The sequence below is a fragment of the Eurypyga helias genome, unplaced genomic scaffold (genome assembly GCF_000690775.1).
Source record: "Eurypyga helias isolate BGI_N326 unplaced genomic scaffold, ASM69077v1 scaffold9278, whole genome shotgun sequence".
Classification (NCBI taxonomy): domain Eukaryota; kingdom Metazoa; phylum Chordata; class Aves; order Eurypygiformes; family Eurypygidae; genus Eurypyga; species Eurypyga helias.
In genome coordinates this window covers 11,119-32,402 of record NW_010266341.1, presented here as the reverse complement: position 1 = coordinate 32,402, position 21,284 = coordinate 11,119, and the positions used below count along the sequence as shown (strand labels likewise).

Sequence of the window (21,284 nt, the reverse complement as noted above, 5' to 3'; positions counted from 1 at the left end):
AGCATGAAGTCTAGATTTTGACCCCTTGAATGCATAAAAGGTATCTCCTGTTTTAGGGATGAGATACTTTTAGTCTCTTAAAAGCTACTCCACTGTCTGCAGTGTTTCTTTGTGCGCCCAGATATTGGGTGAAAAATAAACAGCACAGACATTACAGAAACTAAGTAACAAGAGGCTGCATCTGCTCCATTCCTCACTGTTTACAGCAATACCATAGATGAAAGCACATCATCTTTGAAAGAAGAGAGGATATCAGACTTTTTTTTTTCTGGGAACAGGACACTGAAAAGTGACTGATTACACTGAAAACAAATGCAGTGGGCTGAAGGACTATGGTTTTAAATAGAAGAATTCTTAAGAAGTGCAACCCTGGACTGCAGGCCTACTCCTTCACAATGAGGTTGAAAGAATTCCAGGGACTCTCTGATGCTGCTACAGTTACAACTAACTATTTTGTCTATTCACAGCTTCAGCTAAAGAATTTTAAGAGAAGAGAATCCATTTCTGACATCAGGGATTTCTAGCACAGTGATGCTCAAAAGTCCCTCTGGGAAAGACATTTTCTCGAAGAAGTATGCCGGTTGCAGGGAGGGGGTGGGAAATCTGAGGTGCAAGTCAGAAAGAGCTAGAGCATGACAAAGCTGTGGTGCTATCTTTGGTGTTATTTCTATGTTATTATCTCTTGTCATAAGAGACTGAAAGCTCTGAAATTGTCTGTAAATTATAATCTGAGAGATGCATTCCTTCATTATGGAAAATTATAAAGCCACCAAGAGGATGGAGGCCAACAGGAAGGGCTCAGCTTAGCTAGTTCCCTCAAGACACTCATTTCCACTCTACTTGTGCATTACAGATACCTTTAAGCTGGAACAGGATCCTTACTTTTAAGCATGACATTCCACTCTTTTGCTCAGTTTACTGTAGCAGTTGACTCATTTAAATTGCTAGTATGCCACAGAAGCTATCCTCATAAGCAGAAAATAACTTCCATTCAGCTCTTGATTCCTAAACACATGATTATTCATATGTATGAGATGTTTACATTATTGGTCCATAAGGAATCTATTTAAAATGCAAACAAATAGCAAAAAAGCTAATCATAGTGATCCCTTAGTGAAGTTTATATACTCTCATACTCTCTGAATTATAATTTAACATAGTTTTGCTGGTTTATAAAATAGTCCAGGCTCCTTGAGAGACTTGCAAGATGAATTATGGCACTGGCAACTTAAACAAGCTTTCAATCAATTATGGCACAACGGGTGAGTAGACTGTTGAGGAATTGCCTAGTATAAAAACAATTACTGAAGGCCTGCCAAAGCTGGAAAGAAATCTGTACGTTTTAAGTACACAAATACTTAATTTTAACATATGGGGACAAGTTTTACACCACTTTATATCTGGCTTACGTGTAGGAATCACAGTACATAGAAAGTGGTAAAGAACTGAATCCCATATATATGTAGACTGAATATAGTGGTCTTCAACTGAAATTAAGAGATTAAAAATGAAACAAAAATCCTATTCCAATTCCAAGACACCCTTGGGAGATACGTTATCTGATCTTTACAAAACCTTCTACCAAATCATTCTCAAAAAGGTGATTCTCAGCAACTGATTTTACTTAACAGCATACTTACTTTTGCCTTCCCATGTAAAGAATTTCTCACCACTTAAGGCACGCATAAACATAAGTTGCAAACAGATCGTGCTTGTCTAAAACCATGTGTCTCATCTAGTTTTCTCTGGAAAAGGCAAAAACTGCATACCTTTGTTGTGTGACATTGCATATAGAAGACAGAGCACAAAGAGGGCATAGTAATCATCTTCGGCACAGTCCAGTGCATTGTAGACCATATCAAGAAAAGGCCTGTGGAAACAAGTAATTAAAACAGTTACGAAGACAGACTGTATCTAAAGAAAAATTACTATCTTGTTCTACATGTAGCTAATAAAAGAGGTGCATTCGCAGTAGTGCACATTCTCAGACATTAAACAAAAATTAACCTGTTTGGGAGTACTCAGATTATAGCCAGGACTTGTATTTAAATTCTGCCATTACTTCTGATGTTTTAAGGGTGTTTGTTACATAACACTTTCCCAAGAACTGATTGTTCACAGACTTACTGGGTTGTTTGTAGCACATTTAGTATATATGTAGAAGTGTTACACAGCTTATTTTAAATGTATACATAAGTAACTTCAAGGCCATGCTGTCACTGTTGCATTAAAAAAAAAGACTACCTTAAAACTCATGTACTAAACAGAGTTGAAACGTTTTTATTTTTACAAGCAAGCATTTCACCAAGTGTTTGGAGGAAGCCAAGTTATTAAACAGTCGAAAACTCTACTGTTGAGCAGTTATAGGAAAGAAATATTAACAAGGAGGGAACATTTGAATGTAAAAAAGAAAGTTTTGGACTGCAGTTGAGCTTTGTTTTCCTGGGTTTAAGCATGTGTGACCTACCACACATATACAGGAAGCTTTCAACAGTGCCACGTTCACCCTTCACCTGTACCCTGAACAGACCAAAAAGTCAATTTAATCCAGAAGCTGTTTGGACAGATCAGATAGGGCTGACATTCAGCTGATAGGAGCACAAGCCTGATGACAAGGCATCTTGGCTTCATCTTAAGATGGCTTGCATCCCATCAGTTCAGAATACAGAGAACTTAAATCCATTTTCACAGGTGGCCAAGACAGATCAGAAAGAAAATCAGGGAAGTGTCAGAGTCACAAGAGAGTTTAGAACTTTAATTGGAGAGATAATTCCTACCTCTCACATTGGTTTTGTAACAGTGAAAGGAAAAACCACCCTTACGTTACCTAAATTACATTCAAATAAAATACATTAAAATAGTAACTGAAGTCATAAAAATAAATACATTTTCCTATCTTCAGACCTAGGCAGACAAGAAGTGTCAACTACTCAAGCAAAAACAGCCTAAAGAATGAGCAATGCTGAAATAAACCAAGAGTGCCTTCAGTCTTCCTAAGTATTAAACAAGCTGTACAACCCAGAAACATCCTGAAACAAGGTGTTTTACACACAGCTAAGAGACTTCAGCTTCAAGGTCTGAAGAAGAAAGAGGACCAAGATATCCAGGTTCAAGATTAAGATGTTTAAACACTAGATAACACAAGGTCTGTCGTCAGACCAACAATAGATGGCAATTACCTGAGAAACTGACCTACGATGTAAAAGTAATTTATTTTAATTCTGTTAAAACCAATGTTTTAGGAGGTCAAAGCTCCATAAATATCAGTAGCTGTTCCATTAGCACCAATATTACATGGTATTAAACAAGTTCTGTAATCTAATGCATTTTTCATTGCTTTTCCCACACACACTACTTAGATTTGTGAAATTACATAACTTAAAAAAAATCATTACAGTAGTGAGAGAAATACGGTTCATTCCAGTTGCTTAACAGCACCTATTTATCTGCATTATCAAAGTCTCAATCGCAATAATCTCAAGCCAAAACAACTTCTAGGAATCACAGTCATCAACAGGTCCCTATACAGACTAACTACAGCACAGACCCAGAAAAACTTAGGCTGGAAAAAGGTAGCAGCAGAAGGCACAGTGCAGCACGAAGGTTTCACATTCTGGAAAAGCACTCTGCTGTGTAGCATATCATAAAAGGAAGTTAATTTAAAACAAGCCTTGAGGCTTAAACTTGCTATTAGTGAGGCACATCAAAATAAAAAACATAAAAAATACTTAAGCTTTCTCTTTTATTTTCTGCACAGTAGTAAAAAGGCAAGGGAAACTGTGAACTTGACTTACCTTTTACAGCTACAGATTAACTGCAAACTGTGCTGTTTTCCATGTATTTTTCAACAGCTCTTGGACAATTTTTAAAACCCACTTAATATTAAAAGCAAGTATTTTCAAATGTATTTCTTAACTCTGTAAGCATTTTCTTCCTTTACTAGCCTTTTACAAGTGACCTGATAGACAAAACAGCTCCAATGCCATACAAGTATTGTCATTCAATTATTCTTGTGGAGTGTGTCCACAACAGAAGACTGCAACACATTAATGAGTGTGATGATATGATTCCTAATGATTATTCCAGTTCTGGAAGTTTCTCCCACTAAGTATGGAACAAAAGATCACTGTATTTTCCACTACCACATGGCACCTTATCCTCATGGGTCACCTTACCCACAAGGTTCCCCGAGTCCAAGCAGTCTAGGAAAAGCTATACACACGTGAGTTGCTTGAGAGATTCAGCAACTGTTTCAAGTATTACATTTGGCATATAGAATAACACAAAATCTTAAGCTATAGCAGCCTATCCACCTGTATATCCCAAAGTTAGTGTACAAAACTAAGGCCAGAAATGCCCTACACAAGGTCTATCCTTATTTTAAAAGTGTTTAGCTCTGCAATTCCTCCATGCTGTTTATTTTGAGAAAAGATGCAGAATGCTGTCAAATACCTGCAGATCAAAAAAGTTGTGAAATGCCAAAAGGCACTGGCATCTCACATGTAAGCACTCTGCACTTTTCAAGACCTGTGCATCTTAGTTGCTTTAGCGTTCAACGCAGTCATTGGCCATTTCTTTCTAAAAGCCATTTGGCACATATTTGAGTCAAAATATCAACAAAGTAAGTTAAAGTCAGTACAAGTCAAGATTCAACTTCACAATTAAATTAAACGTTATCTTTATTAACGAATGTGATTTAAAATACATCAAAGCTACAATGGAGACAGAGTGAAATTCTGGGAATACCAGGCAGCATTTCCCATGTGTAAAAATAAAACTGAAATCCTATTAAATATGTGCATTTCCCCAAGGGACACATTTGCAATTGCTTCTGTGTTAAGAATGGCACAAGTGGTTTTTTTTCTTTGGCATTCTAGTAACAGGAATGAAAAATTCTCTCTCAGTAAGTGTCTTACGGGTATTTAATATATCAAAGTTGAAATTTTGAACTCAGGGCAATTTCTGCTCTCAGAAACACTTAAAACCACACTTCCAAGAGAATTTTCAAATAAGCCTAAGGTATACTAATGGACCTTGGGAACTGTACATAGGTTAGTAGGGTTTATTTGTAACTACTGCTACTAAAATTCTGGAATACTCAGCCCCGAGTTGAGCATTTTTCCTTGTTTTTTCCCCATAGGTATATACAGATTGACAGATTTGACCATAAATATCACTAAGACAATTTCTTTTGGCTTTATTTAGAGGTTTAGAAAATTCTGTAATTCTGGTTTTATTGTGTTAATATTCTGTAATTTAACTTGACCAACTTCAGGCATCCCAACTGTCATAAGGGAAAGCACAAAGTTTACAAAAGAACAAGATCATTTCTGAAACTGATCAGTAGAGAGGCCATATCTCATTTTTCCACTGCCTCACTTATTTGTGATCCACAAGAATTCCTGTAATTTTAATTGGAGGCAGATTTGAAACATCGCTTAAGACAAGTGAGAGAGTTAACAGGAGGGCAAGTAAGGAAGCAACCCTGCAAAATACATTACAGTTCCTTCATACCTGTTCCAGTTTGTTATCTCACTTCCAGAGGCAGCTGCACTCTTTTCTTCATCTGTTGTATTCTGTTCTGTCACAGCAGAGATAGACAATTCTGACAGTTTACATCTCTCCATGATTACCATCTCTATTTCTAAAAAAAGACCAAAAAAAACCCACACACCAAAGTTTGATATTTTTAACAAACAGTTATCACAAGCTCTTTTGTATTTTCCATTTTGCACTAAAAGTGACTGATACAACTATATACAGAAGGTATAACCATAACCTGAGAATGAATGAATGGAGGTAGGCAAATTTTCTTCCCAATAAAGAACTTTGCTTACGTTTCTGGAATTTAACTGCTATAAGAAATTATACGTAATAGATGTAAAGAAAACATAGATAAAATAGATTCTTTTGGAAACAGTAATTCCCTTCCAGACCACAGGAAGAGAAAAAAATTACAATCTCTTTCTGGAAAAAGAAAACTACTTTGTGAAAATGCTGGTGAGACTGGGGCACTGGTGGACATCAAATTGCATAGCAGGTGTAAGTAGCTCTCTACAATTACAGCGAACAGGATACCTGGTCTCGAGTGCTTCATACATACTGGCTTTAAGTAGAAGTATTAAGACCAAATCTAGCTTTTGCTTGAGAATGTGGACAAAGATTACTACTAAATGCACCAGTTCAAACAGTAGATCCTGTCATATTTTCTTCAAACCACAGTAGGCAATACATCAGCTCTTTGAAACCATTTAAGGAAAGCCTTCTCAAACAAACAGTTTTCCTAAATCAAAATGCAGCCGTGTCTGGAGAGGGCTGTCAAAGCATAAAGGTCTTGTTTTTAATTGCTCGCATGCAACTCCACATTTTTCCCAATTTATGCCTATAGTAAAGACTAGTTTCTGATGTACATCCTTCTAATACTTACTAACTAGTAAAATAAACAGTTATGATATGCTGTAAGACCATTCATCCTACAAAATTAATTCTTCTTACAGTTAGAATTACCTCAAAAATCATGAAAATGTGCAATTAAATCTGAAATTTAAAGATGTTTTCTTCAGTTTTCAACTATTTAATATCATCTTCTATCGTGTACTGTCACTTTTAGCACACTAGTTCAATTTTATCATTGAAATATGCATAAAATACTCCAGACCACTTTACAAAGGTAGAGTGGCTACACCATTTGCCTTACCACAGAAGAGATACCAGGTTGTGAAGTCTACTTACAGAGTGCCCCATAATCGTGTATACCTAGGTATCAAAGGCTACAGGAAGATAACACAACACTTTCCCACTTTCCTAGTTTTTAATCAAATTAGAAGTACTTGTTCTGACAGAATGATTTAACATGAGAAAAATACACAGCCAAAGACTGAAACAAATTTAACAGTCCCTCATTTTCCTAGTGAAACAAGAGAACAAGTCAAGTAACAAAGCACAATTAGGTCCATACAGTAAGTAAAAGTATCCAAATCATAAGCATCATTTTTATTTGATGGTATACCCACCTTCATTCTCACTGCATGTTCTGATGCTCTTTGAACTCGCTTCTGTACCTTTAGTTTTATCTAGGTCATCTTGGTTATCTTCAGATCCTCTTTCCTCTTCATCATCTTCACCAACATTTTTATAGTTGGGCCTTTTCTGCACCCTCTTCTTCCCCTTCTGTTTGTTTATTTCAAGAGACCTCTCAAGTGTTTCTGTTGGTTTTATGAAACATCTGATACTTGACTTTGCCTGTAAATTTGAAGAGTTTACAGCAAGACATTTTTAACTCTAATTGATAAACAAACTTCACTTCATATAAAAAAAGGAGTTTAGAATGTAAATTAGCATACTGCTTACAAATCTCAAATCCATTTTAAAATACAAGAAAACAGACCTCAAGTTGTATCTAATCATCAGTAGAACCATTATCTCCAAAGTAACATATCCCAAAGATCTATCATTAAAAAGTATGCCATCTTGAGACATGAAGATGCAGAACTACCTATCTCATCAATAGAAGTTTATTAATGATTTTTCCTCTTCTTCGAACTTCAATAGATGAAAACACCTCTTGCAAAAAGAGTATTGGGAGCAAAATCCAGAGCATGTGTTGATAGCAATATATTAATATGAAATACACTCTTAAAACGTCTTAAGCAGAAGCAAGGACAAAAACCAATGCTCTGTGCCATGAGCCCTTTTTGAATCTTAAGCATCCCTCAACATAATAGTAGTTCTTGTAACGGATAGGAACAAAAGGGCACTGACATCAACCTTTTTTAGGACTCCAGACATTGATTTATCCAAAAAAACAGTATCGTGACATTTGTTAGACTTTAACATACTTGTGTTCTATCCAAAGACATCAGAAGTTTATCTTTCAAGTCAAAACACTGGTTTTGGACCAGAAGGCAAACAGTATTCAATCAATACCCGATCTTCCTGGTTATTAACTTACAGAGCAAGAAAATAAATTTGAATGACAAATCTCTCCCAGAGGAAATAAGTATTTCTAAAAGTCAGTGCCCTCCTAACAACGTGTCCTTACAGGAAGACACATGACAGTACAAGAAGTTCTGTGACTAGCAGGACTAACAAAACTTGTTTTCCTACAGTTTTGCAGACTGTTTCTGAGCCGTGAAGCTTTGAGCTCCCTCCTCGTTTGTTAAACCCACCAGCTGGATTACCAGAGCACATGCCCTCTCTCACCCAGAGCTATCAATGTTGATCAAACCTCCGTTACTGAGAAGTGAAAACACATTGTTTGGGGGTTTCTTGCCAGCACAAGATCTGTGCTGAAGACGACTGCTGCATTACCCTTCAGACCTCAATACTTCAATCACATTTAGTTGACACTTGCTAATGGGTTAAAAATTTAAGCAAGCAAGAGAAATGAAGTAAGGCTAGAGTAAACATAAAACTGATTCCATTCTTTGCCTTAGCTTACTCAAGTACAATAAGCACTGAAGATGAGTGCATCAGAGACCTCAGAGAAAAAGTTTGGGAATAGCCCTCCCTTTACTTAATAAGGAACACCTATACATAAAAAAAATAGTAGATTAGGAAAAGATCTGGGAAGAAGACTTCTAACATGTCAAAAGGCCAAAAGTTCCTTGGAATGTTCTGACTTTTTAGAAAAGGCTTCATAGACATCTTTCGTAAGTCACCTCACACTTGGCATTGCAGCAAACCATATAGTAGAAGGAATCTTTCACAATAGCAAAAAAACCCACAATGTGAAATCTACCACTTCTGTCCCCCAGTAACATCCCTGATATATTTTTAGTATGATCAAACTGCAACACAGCAAGGCTATAAACCAACCAGAGTTACAACCAGATTACCTTTTACTGATGGCCACCTGTCAGGAAAGTTGTAAGAAAAGGGAAGAATACACTAAACCCTATTCTTTAGGGGGGAAAAAAAAAAAAAAATGTAGCATGCAAGTCTCATAATGCATTTTCCCCTTCCTGCATTCACTTCTCACAATTGCTTCCTAGAATCCTGTAGCTACTTTCTGGATAAGAATGCATTTACTTAAGACCCTTGCATTTCTAGTGTGCTGCTAGCCATAACGTGCACATAAACAATGAACCACGGTCTGGTCCACCCCAAGAAAGAATGCTGAGAAAAATCAACATATATGTTCTGTTCTGCTAAATAGAATAAGGTTATATATGTGTAAAACATTCTAAAATCAGGCTTAGATAAGCCATATACTATGTAAATTAATTTGAAGGTGATTGTACCATTTGAGATACTGCTATTTCATACTTTTAAAAATGTCTTTCAGCCTTATTTTCAACTAGGGTTTACCTTGTGCAGCATGTACTGGCAAAATAAGGCAGTACCAGTAACATCTTTTACTGGAAGGAGAAAGTAGGTTAAACAAGAAACCAAGAAACATGAAATAGGTAGAACTGGCCCACATCCGAATTATGCAGGAAAACAGATCTCACAGGAAGTAAGGTAAACCTTAGCATGATGACTGCTAGGAAGTTTAAATATATTCTGGTGGCTACACACACTCAACTCCCATCATGAGATGAGATGGTATTTCTTCCAGTGCCACCAGAAGACAGAAATACAGGGAAAAAAAATACGGAAAGAAAAGTGTACCTCAATTTGCTATACTTTGAGGTGGACAAGCTGTTCAGCAGAGGTCAGACAATCATTACTGCCCTATCATGCTCAGCAGGTCTCCATGGGCAGGTCATTGCCAATTCGTAAGTTAGTGGTTAGATCCGCTCATGATATTTTTTCCACAAATTGGTTTCCAGTAAAAAGTACCATTTGTTCATGTTGTCGTAACAATTATCACTGCTTTTTTGCCCTAAATAACTCTTAATATGTTTCATTTATACACAGCAACTGCAACCCTTCTCAGTTTTTATTTTTGTTAAGTATTATTTACTCATTTAGCCTCCTATCATGAGGACACACGACCTGCTTCTGGTAATCTCAGCCTCTCTCTACACCTCATTCCATTTTAATTCCCCTTATTAGGAAGATGAATATAGACATGAAATTCTACTTACTTTGGGTTTTAGAAACTCTATGTTAGTATAAATTAAAGTATAACTGTCAGTTTCAATATTTAAATAAAAGCCTACAGAGGGCATAAACAAGAAAAAGCCTGGGAGGAATACACAGAAATTGTCTGTGCAGGTTAGGAAAGCTAAAGCCCTGACAGAAATAAATCTGGCCAGAGACATCAAGAGCAACAAGAAGGGCTTCTATAGGTATGTCAGAGACAAAAGGAAAACTGGAAAATGTGCGCCATGTCCAGAAGGAAATGGGAGACTTGGTTCCCTGGGATATGGAGAAGGCTGAGGTACTCAGCAACTTTATTTTGCCTCAGTTTTCACCAGCAAGTGCTCAAGCTGCACTGCCCAAGTCCCAGAAAGCAAAGTCAGGGACTGGGAGAAGGAAGAACCGCCCGCTGTAGGGGAAGACCAGGTTCAAGACCATCTAAGGAACCTGACGGTGCACAGGTCCACGGGGCCTGACAAGATGCATGCATGGGTCCCAAGGGAACTGGCAGATGACACTGATAAGCCTCTATCCATCCTATGTGAGAAGCCGTGGCAGTTTGGTGATGTTTCCACCGATCAGAAAAGAGGAAACATAACCCCCATCTTTAAAAAGGAAAACCTGGGGAAGTACAGGGCAGTCAGTCTCACCTCTGTGCCCAGCAAGATCATAAGGCAGATCCTCCTGGAAACTAAGCTAAAGGCACATGGGAAATAAGGAGATGTTTGGTGACAGCCAACATGGCTTCCCTAACGTGCCTCACAAATATAGTGGCCTACTACGATGGGGTCACGACCTTGGTGAATAGAGGATGAGCAAATGATGTCATCTATCTGGACTTGTCCAAAGCATTTGATGCTGTCCCGCACGACATCCTTGTCTGTAAACTGGAGAGACATGGATTTGACCCATGGACTGCTCAGTGGATAGGGAACTGGCTGGATTGTCGCACTCAGAATTGTGGTCAAGGGCTCGATGTCCGAATGGACGCCAGTAACGAGTGGCATTTCCCAGGGACCAGTGCTGTTCAACATCTTTGTCAGTGACATGGACGGTGGGATCAAGTGCACCCTCAGCAAGTTTGCTGATGACACCAAGCTGTGTGGTGCGATTGACACGCTGGAGGGAAGGGATGCCATCCAGAGGGACCTGGACAGGCTGGAGAGGTGGGACTGTGCCAACCGCATGGAGTTCAACAAGGCCAAGTGCAAGGTCCTGGGTCAGGGTAATCCCAAGCACAAGTACAGGCTGGGCCGAGAATGGATGAAAAGCAGCCTTGAGGATAAGGACTTGAGGGTGTTGGCTGATGAGAAGCTCAACATGACCTGGCAGTGTGTGCTTGCAGCTGGGAAAACTGTATCCTGGGCTGCACCAAAAGCAGCGTGGCCAGGAGGTCAAGGGAGGGGATCCTCCCCCTCAGCTCTCATGAGACCCCACCTGCAGTTCTCTGTCCAGCTCTGGGGCCCCCAGCATAAGAAGGACATGGACCTGTTGGAGTGAGCCATGGGGACAGGCTCACTGGGAGGGAGTTTGGGGTGTTCAGCCCCGAGAAGAGAAGGCTCCGTGGAGACCTTATAGCACCTTCCAGTACCTGAAGGGGCTACAAGGAAGCTGGGGGGGACTTTTTACAAGGGCCTGTAGTGACAGGACAAGGGATAACAGGTTTAGACTGAAAGCAGGTGGATTTAGATTAGATATAAGGAAGAAATGCTTCCTAGTGAAGGTAATGAAGCACTGGAACAGGTTGTGGATGCCCCCTCCCTGGAAGTCAGGCCAGGCTGGACACAGCTTTGATCAAACAGGTCTAGTGGAAGGTGTCCATGCCCATGGCAGGGAGGTTGGAACTAGGTGATCTTTAAGGTCCCTTCCAACCCAAACCATTCTGTGATTCTATCTGAGTTACAAGAGATGAGGAGTGTTAGGTACAGAGCAGGGGTTTAGAGACAACTGGGACTCACCATAACTCACAGAGACCCCCAAGCCAAACAGCTTAGGAGATATCAAGAATTATTACCATGGGAAATTATAAACAGAAAGGAAGTAGTAAGCCAGATCCAAATTTATCTTTTAAGAACAAAACCAACTCTGAACTCAAATTAAAAAACTTGCTCAGCACTGTTCTCTACTAACCCCAGAACAAGCAATTCAGAAGTATCTTCTGAAATAGCTTCCAATATTCCATAGAAGTTTGTAATTTCTTTGCAACAGAATATACTGCAGTAATAACTTTCCAATGATCCTGATCTACCTTATAGTCCAAAGAACAGCCCCTGAAATGGCTAACAATACCCAAAAAATCCACTTTCTGCACCTATCTCAGAGCAACAAGAAACTGGCTCACCTTTCCTGAAGGTGTCTATGCATCCATACCTTCAGCTGGCTATAGCCTCACTGCATCGAGTTGTATATCAGTATAAAACACCATGCAATATATGCAGTAGTTATTCACAGCCATTGACTGAGAGCAGCTCTCTTAATAGCTCCCCTCATTGGAAGTGGCATGGAGCTCTTCTGCTGAAAGTTACTCCCTGCTCTTTCTGCAAATAACCAACCTCCACGAGTAAGGTTTCTGACAGTACAGGTTTTTCCCTCCAAGGTTTCATTGAAGAATATGGTTGAATTTACTAAAAAGTCAAGTTTGTCCACGGGAGTTTTTTCCTCGTCCACCAAAAAGGCCCCACTCTGCTCTCCATGTAACAAAGTTCTAGCAGTTTCACCAGGTATCTGCCCTAGACAGCCAACACCCCTCCTATTTACTACCTGTTTAGGTATGACAGAACTCCCAATTTACCTGTTGTGAGGACATATCTTTAAGACCAGTATGAAGTAGCAACTTTAGTTCTACAAACATAACAGAAGTTTATAGGAAACCCCTAATATTCCTAACATCAGTGCAAGCACACAAACATATGCTACAGATATTTTGCAACTCTGTACAGTAGCTATGACAGGAAAAGAAAAAAATCTCACTTCTGCAACGACTGGTGCCCCACCCTCTCACCACATATTTCCTAGTAACAAAGCTGCTTCTGCACAAATAACACACGCAGCTAGCAGGTCAGATATTTGCTAAGAAGAGTTTGCTTTATCTTAAAGCATTCAGTCAGTTCTACCATTCCACTGTCCTTTTTTCTAAAGCAGATTAGATTGTAAATATCAAGGCCAACAGTATGAAATAATCTTGCCACCCAAAATCTCATGGAAGAGTTGAAACATATCGCCCCCTTGAAACTGCCAGAGTTATAGCCACTGCTGGGAAAGAACCTGCATGAGAACCAATCTACTGCTTGCTACAAATTAAACAGTCCTTCTGACCAGTCAGACACTAGGGCACAGGTTCCATCTTTAGACATTAAGCTTCTTAACCAAAGCAAGGTCGTACCTCCTCCTTATTATCAACCCCAAAAAGGCCTTTAAAAAAGTAGCAAGTAAGCATTTCACAAAGTGAAACCCACAACAAAAGGAGAAAAAAAATCATACAGAAAACACTTAGAAAAACACTAACAGCAGTATCTAGCAACATCTACACAGGATTAAAATTGAAGGTACAGGGCCATGACAGTGATTCCACTCCCCTATTTGTGGCTGGTCTATATTCTCTTATGGACTTTTGGAGAAGAGTAGTTTTACTGCTAAAACATTGGGAATAGTCAGACAAAAATCTTTATTTCCTTCCACATCCAAAGGTTTATTGTAAGGCCAGGTGCTTTTAAGTCTCTCATTACTACTACAAGTTGCATAGTGAAATAATTTCACAAGAAAGTTGTGATGACTCATTTCTATTTCCCTATGAAAGAAGTGGTAACAAAAACTGAACCCAGAAGACAGGATTACAGAACTGTCGCATCAAACTGCTAGAAGCCTTTGCAGTGTCTGACCCCCACAGAAGCAACTAGGTATTCTAATTTGTCCCCTACACCTTCATATACCACTATCTGAAATATATATGCATGCACAAAAATATTGCAACTTTGACAAGAACATAACACGTAGTGGCACAGAGAATTTTTCTGTTATCATAGCCAACAATAAGAGCTGAAATCTCCTATTCCTTCTTGTCTCTCCCAAACACAATCACCTTAGTTCATCAGTTACCCAATACCTGATTTTTCTTTTCATGAATATTCTTTTAATTGCATTAAAAAAAAAAAAGGAAAGATTAGTTAGTCACTTACTGAGCTTTTCTGTACATCTTGCTCAACTTTAGAAGAAAACACCGAGAGGTCACCATTAAGTATAACCTCAGCCAATGAGTTCACCAAAGGGGCATAATGTATAATTAGAAAAACCTATAAAAGAAGGGTGGAAAGAAATATCAGACATACATTAGAGAACACACAGTTTCACAGTTTCAGTCACTGAACATACTTCTTCGACCTTGTCAAACTGGTATTTTAAGTGTACATATACAGTAAAGTACAAGTGGTAACACTGGTAGTTCATGGCATCTACTTCAAAACACAGACCATAATCCTCTCCACAGGTATTTGACCTTCCTCTACATTTTAAACTACCTAGTTTTAATAATTCTTCATATTCTTCCCTCCTTCTGAGACATGTGAATTTTTTCTCCTCATTAGCTTTGAGATGAAAGTTGTGTGATACTCTAACAAGGTACCCAAATTAAAACTGCTCCAGAAAAGAGGTTTTTTTGAGAAACTACAGTGGTTAGGGTACACAGCACCCATCCACTGATTCCTGCATACCAATGACTGGCAGGACTCCAGTAAGCTCCGTGTTGTGCATATAATTACTTTGCAGTGATTCACGAGTAGGTGTCATGAAATAGGCTGAACTGCATCAGAAACAGCTTTTCTGGCCATGAAATCGCAATGAATTATGGTCTAGCTACAAAGTGGCTACATAACACAGGAATAAAGGGCCATACTGCCCATAACATTAAAGGACTTACCCAGAAGTGCTTTGGTGTTCTAAGAGTTTTCCATTTACACTAACCACTCTATTTTGAGACAAGGCTTACAAGGTTAGGCCAGCAAACAATTGGCTTCTGGACAGAACCGGCTTAGGTCTAGCCACAACAGCCTTATGTCAGCTTATATCCATTCTCCTCACAGGAATATCAATGCTGAATCCCTAAACAGTGGTTCAGGCTGAAAAATCCCCAAATAATTTCTATATCTGTAAACCTAATCATTGTTTTGACCATATTTAGCTAAACACGATGTCCACAGGTTTTCTGATTAAAGTCAAGAACCGTTCCAGACCTCCAAAAGTGAAGTGATTATATTAGCATGTGGGAGTGACCTATGTAGAACTTTGGAAAATGGCAACACACTTCAATAATGCTTTGAACCACCTCACAAATCTCTCAAGCTTCTTCTAATGCAGAAAGCATAGCTCGAATACACACAGGCATGTTTTGGCGTCAGTACGTTACACGTTCACTTTGTGAACCTTGGATGAAAATCCAGAGCAGTGCATTTTCATCTGCTGATACGAGTGTCTCAAGCGCTTGTCTCTAATATATGAGGAAAGCCTAAAGTATATGCCTGGCGTCAATAACAAATATTTAAAGAAGGTTTTTCAGATGCTCAGGGTACACATTTTTAGATCCCACTCCATCAAAAGACAGACTCTAGGTTAAATAGAGGGGGAAAAAGATGCATTTCTGCCAGTTCCAGAAAAAGTAGCTTGATTTTCTACATCATATCCCATTCTGATACACAAAATCTGTTCCCAAATCTTTATGGTTAGGAAGAGTTTCATTTTCTTTATTAAAAACAGTGAAGAACATTGATGCAAATCTCGAAGTGACACCCAGCTAATACTTCTGCTGAAATCAAAAGAGGTTAAAAGAGGTCAACATTTATAACCCTATAATGCAGATCCCTTTAGTTACAAGGAGCAGTTGCACCCATGATTTTATCTGTGCTAACTAGTTCCCACATCATCACAATTTTTTAGGTTTAAAGAAGCATAAATTACATTATCCTAACCAAAAAAAAAAAACCACAACAGAGAAGTTTTTAAAAAGATGAAATTATGGACCAGATCATAATAAAATGACTAATGTAAAATCATAAGTAAAGAAAAACAGAGGTATACATCCTGTGAATACAAGTCAAAAGTATTTTCAGAGAATATAATGTAAAAAAAAATTTAAAAGAGTCAACTGTAAAACTCTCTTCACTTGAAAATAAGTTCCAGAAAGAAAAGGAGGTATGGCTAGTAAGAATAAGAAATACCAAGTACTTCATCACAGATTTAAGGCAAAGGCATAATAAGATTCAGATTGTGAGAAAGTTTGAGTTTGGGTGGTGGTGTTTTTTTGGGGTTTGTTGTTAAAAAAACCCCACACCACAAAACAAAACAAATTTTTCAAACAGAAAAATTCAAACCTGGAATCTTCCATAGCTTGGGAAGATTCAAAGAGCAATACAGCATCTAAATTTCACCTGCACTTTTACTAAATCCTGTCCTAGCATGTTGTGTGGCTCTATTATACACCACTGGTCAGGTGGTACACACCAACTATAATGTCTGAATGCTATGAAGGCTACCCAGTGCTATAGGATCCCCAGAAGAATTATGTTAATTCAAGTAACAAGCTTGAATTAGACTTGTAACAAGTCTGTCCACAAAAAGACAAATGATCTTGCTTTTCTTTTTTTTCCCTCCTTTTTTTTTTTTAATTGGAAACTGACGAGTTTAAAACTTCATTTGCCAAATTGTCTTTAATGGCTTTGCCAAAACAGACAAAAACACAGCAATTTAAAAATTATAACACTACTTCAAAACATGTTCTGAAACAGGACACAATACTTAAAATACTTACTTGAGAAAGGAGATAGAGAGAAACTTGAAGACTTATTTTTGGACGCTCTCCACCCTGTGGAAAAAAGATGTTATGAAAAATGTTGATTTATTTATGCAAAGTTAAAGCATTGTCACTGTTTATGATATTAAAGGGTTTGTTTTAAATAAAAGTATTATTGTTCCACTTCCTGCTACAAAATGTTCAAAAAGAATCACGCTCTAACATTCACTTCTTGTAAACTATTCCAAATGAAGACTCTCCGAATAAGCTTTATCCCTTACTCCACATGCTTACAAAAGCTGCAATTGATTACTGTCTATCACAGCCACTTTGGTAACTTGAATTCAACAGATCAGTGCCGGAGAAGTGTATTGTTTTTCACTATGCTACTGTTCCTTCAAAAAGTACTTCTCGGTTAACATTCATTAAGGTCTGCTCTCAAAATCAGCTGTTCAGAAACAATGAAATATTACCCACATAGTAAAAACATGTTCTTGACAGACACTTCTCTAAATCAAGTAAATCACATTGGACAAAAATATTGAAATATAACTTGAGCATGAGAGTGCTAAATTTATATACCAGTAGTAATGAAAATGTTTCTAAAAGTAAATGAGTGATACTTTAAAGAATTGTCACCAAGTAAACTCATCAGTTATCTCAAGAGGTAGAACAGCCCAATTTTTACGATCACAGACAGCTCTGACCTCACGATAATACTGTGTATCTGCCTGAAAACAGGAGGACAAGCAGGTTTTTGTACATGCATGAATGGAAAGAGTTAGAATAGCTGAACTGAAAGTAAAAGTCAGGAAGACTGCTTCACCCTATTTTAACTGCCTTATCAATGGCACAACGAGAAGCTGATGTTAATCCATCTTTTGCAGGAATTGCACGGAATTCCTTAAACTGCAAGAAACCTGACCTCTGGTTAATGGAAATACGCTGACATTCACAAAGCACTTAAGAACAAACACCACAGAAGACTAAGAAGAGGGAAGGGACAGGGAAAAACAAAAAAAAACCGACACCCCCAACCAGCCCTGAAAAAAAAAAAAAACACCACACCCCACACACCAAAAAACCCCAACAAACCCCAGAAATAAACTGACTAGTGAAGTGATGTATTTTTTATAAGACAAGTGAATACAGGAACCTGTACAGTTAAAAGAAGAGTTTCTATTTCATTAGAAATAAGCTTTCCACTAAATTTAAAGTCTATGCTTTAAATCTAAATTCAACTATACTACATTCAAACACAGCTTATCGGCAAATAGAAGAAAGAAATAAAACCCAAAAGTTTATATTTTCTACCTGGAGTAGATTTTTAGACCATGTAAAAATTGCACGAAACACTTTGAAAAGGTATTATAATCTGTTTTTGCCATGAGACAATTTACCATATCAGAAAAGGAAATCACATATATCTCAGCATCCGAGTAATTTAAACACTGTTCCAAACTTGCAGCTCTTTCCATCTCCACTATTGTTAGCATTTAACCATCTTGTAATCCAAACTGCTTTTGTTTGGCAAAAAAATTTCATCTGTTCTGCCCTTAAATTCAGCCTCAGAGTATTTCCCCTACAGTCAACTTATTTAAGTTGTTTCATGTAAAACACAAACACAGCTTCCCACAGTACTAACCTGCTACAGAATACACCTGCCAAACAAATCATTAGGCATACTGAAAAAGCAAGTAATAGCTTTAAGACTTAATTGTTTGCAGGTATTAGCTTACCTTATCTTGATTTACTAATGAATACACGTAGAGGGGAAGAAAGAGCCTGTTAAGTAGGTGGTCTGTCAGCACATCATTTAAAAATTCACAATTAATGATAAGGATATCATTAAGGTAATGTAAATGATCAAGATGTTCTGCTACCAGGTCACTCAGTTTGCCCCTATTTCTGTGCCTGAAAAAGAGAGCAGAAACAGGGTCTCAGATATAATCAATTGTCAAAGTCTTAAAAACTTAAGGAAAGAATTAATGTGCATCCTTTTCACAGATCACCTTGCACAGACTGACTGCCTAAAGATGTTTTCAGTGAAGTCAACTAATGCAGCTAGCAAACAGTATTCAGGCTTACATGTGTTTTAGGATGCGCACACCAATCTGTCCCCCAAGTTTTCAGAAGCAATATGTTTACAAAACTTTGCTTCCCACTGCCAGAGCCTTTTCCACAAGCCAACCATAAGATTTGTTTCCAAAAATAAAAGCAGAAATCTATGTTGTATTTAACATCTACCTCTTCACTTCAAGAAAGCAAGAATCAGCCTCCCATTCTAAGGTGGGGGTGGGAAGGCAAATGAAGAATAACTTGAACCAACGAAACATTTCTGTAGTTGGTAGTGGAATGTTAAACAGAAATTTTGTCTGACAGTTCACATATTAAATAAAGTTCAGCTTTCCCATTTTTTTTTCCTTAGAATCTTTTGAGAAAGGTGTTCTACTGAGGTGATACACAGAAAAGGAACATTAAAAAGAGAATGTTAATAAGAACGAGAAGCACAAAACACCTTTTGTGTCTTCTGGATATGTACTAAATCTAGCATCATTAAAACAACGAAGAAAAAGCATGCTGCCAAACACTAATTTCCTTGTGTGGGTATTAGCACAGGTAGGGCACGCAGCACTAACTACCATTAACTCCCTGAAAACTTCCCAAGAATGAAAAGTTTGAACTGCCTACAAGGGAACATGGTCAGAAACTAACAAGTGACTACAGACAAAAGGAGAGTATCAACATCTGGGAAAAGCATTTCCATTCAATGCCCAACACTTGTAAAAGCTTACTCTTCATCAGTCTGCACACAGTTATCCAGTTCTATCACGTGGCTTCCAATAAACCAAACGAGGTTGGAGAAATAAGGGACAGCAGTTTTATCTCTGATGTAATGCAGCATAGGTTGGTTGTCCACTGAAGAGAGATTGTCAGAGAGAAAAATCAGTTGACAATTTTTATAATTTGTTTAATAAATACAAAATATCTTCTGAATTTTGATTACATGCTAGCTTTTCACATGAGTATATACCCGACATGACCTTATGCATGAAATGGGACACCTACAAAAGCATCACATCAATTCTTAATTGGCTTGAATGAGCCTAATATTGATATATTTACATAGGTCTGAAGATAAAACAAATGTAGTAAAATTCAGAAAGGGGTTTTTAGCACATTCTTTATTAAAAAGAAGAGAAAAATGCATAGGAATAAAGCAGTAATGCTGAAAGGTCAAGCTAGTTAGGACTTACATGACACTGCATTAAGGAACACAGGAATCATCAGTGAAGGAAGGGCAAAAGAAACAGACAACAGTTAACAGGATTAGGAACTGGGATAGCGACATCCTCCAAAAGGGTTTAAAAAGCTAAAGCACAAAGCATCTAAACTAAAAGATACAGGGTAGGCGTTAGATCAGAGTATATGCAAATGGATAGTCAGAAAGTTATGAAACCTGAACATCTGAGCTGTGTTTTTTAAACTCTAACCTTTACGTCACCACAACATTCAACGCAAATTCTAGACAGGTACCTTTTTTACCATAAAAATATTTAGTTAAATATATAACAAATAGGACATGAAGCCTGCACTGTGCTCTTTTTGTGAGCTCATATTTGAGTTTACAGCTCCTTGAAGTAGAAGACAAGTACCAAGTACCTATTTCACACCATATGAGAGAAAGACATTTCATCCCTTGCAGTCAACATTATATATGCAGGCTGTCCAGTTATTGGCAAAGCCAATTGTTCATTGTTTTAAGAAAAGTCTTATATTCTTCTACAGTGAAGACTGCCATCAAATCACTATTTCACTTAATTGACAGAAAGTTATGTAAATCCAAAGTGTAATTTAAATTGAAATGGATTAAAGAATAGAAGCCCTGCAGAAACATACTCCATAATACGTATTACCTACAGCATGCTGATTTCAGAGTTAGAAGTTCTGAATAAACACCAACTTTTCTACAGAGATCACTGTGGTATTTTCAGTCTATTACAGATTTAATAGACCACATGAAAAATTTAGGGGAAAAGTGACTTCCGGATGTTGTTTACTCCAAACCCATTCTCAAAGTAGCATTAACTTCAAAGTTCAACCAGTTTGTTAAGGGCTTTGATGAGTTTTGAAGGTTTCAAACACTAGAGATTCCCCAGTTTCTCTGGAAAACCTGTTGCAGCACTTAAGTACTCTCACAGTGAAGTTTAGGGACTTTTCCCTTATGTCCTACAGGAATGTCCATTACTGGAATTTGTGACTGCAGCCTCCTGGCCTTCATCGGGCACCTCTGGGAATGGCCACACTGCTCTTCAGACTGGAGTGAGTGCAGCATCTAGGGGCTCTACAGCCCTATTATCACACACTTCAAATCCAAAAGGAAGTGATGTACCCAGCAATGTTACTGCTTCATACATTATGAAGCTCAAGTTCACAAATGAAAAATTCTTGATATTCTAAAGGCACTTTGTTTTAAGCG

The 21,284-nt window shown here is 37.9% G+C and overlaps 1 protein-coding gene across 1 annotated transcript in view; it reads right to left on the bottom strand.

Annotated features, from left to right (window-relative positions):
• CLEC16A (C-type lectin domain family 16, member A) overlaps positions 1-21,284 on the bottom strand; it is a 68,812-nt gene that overhangs the window by 43,756 nt on the left and 3,772 nt on the right. Inside the window, 8 exon segments of the mRNA XM_010157040.1 lie at positions 1,770-1,870; positions 5,515-5,644; positions 7,014-7,242; positions 14,202-14,315; positions 16,823-16,876; positions 18,544-18,718; positions 19,600-19,723; positions 20,062-20,067. Coding sequence (XP_010155342.1) covers positions 1,770-1,870; positions 5,515-5,644; positions 7,014-7,242; positions 14,202-14,315; positions 16,823-16,876; positions 18,544-18,718; positions 19,600-19,723; positions 20,062-20,067 — 933 coding nt within the window.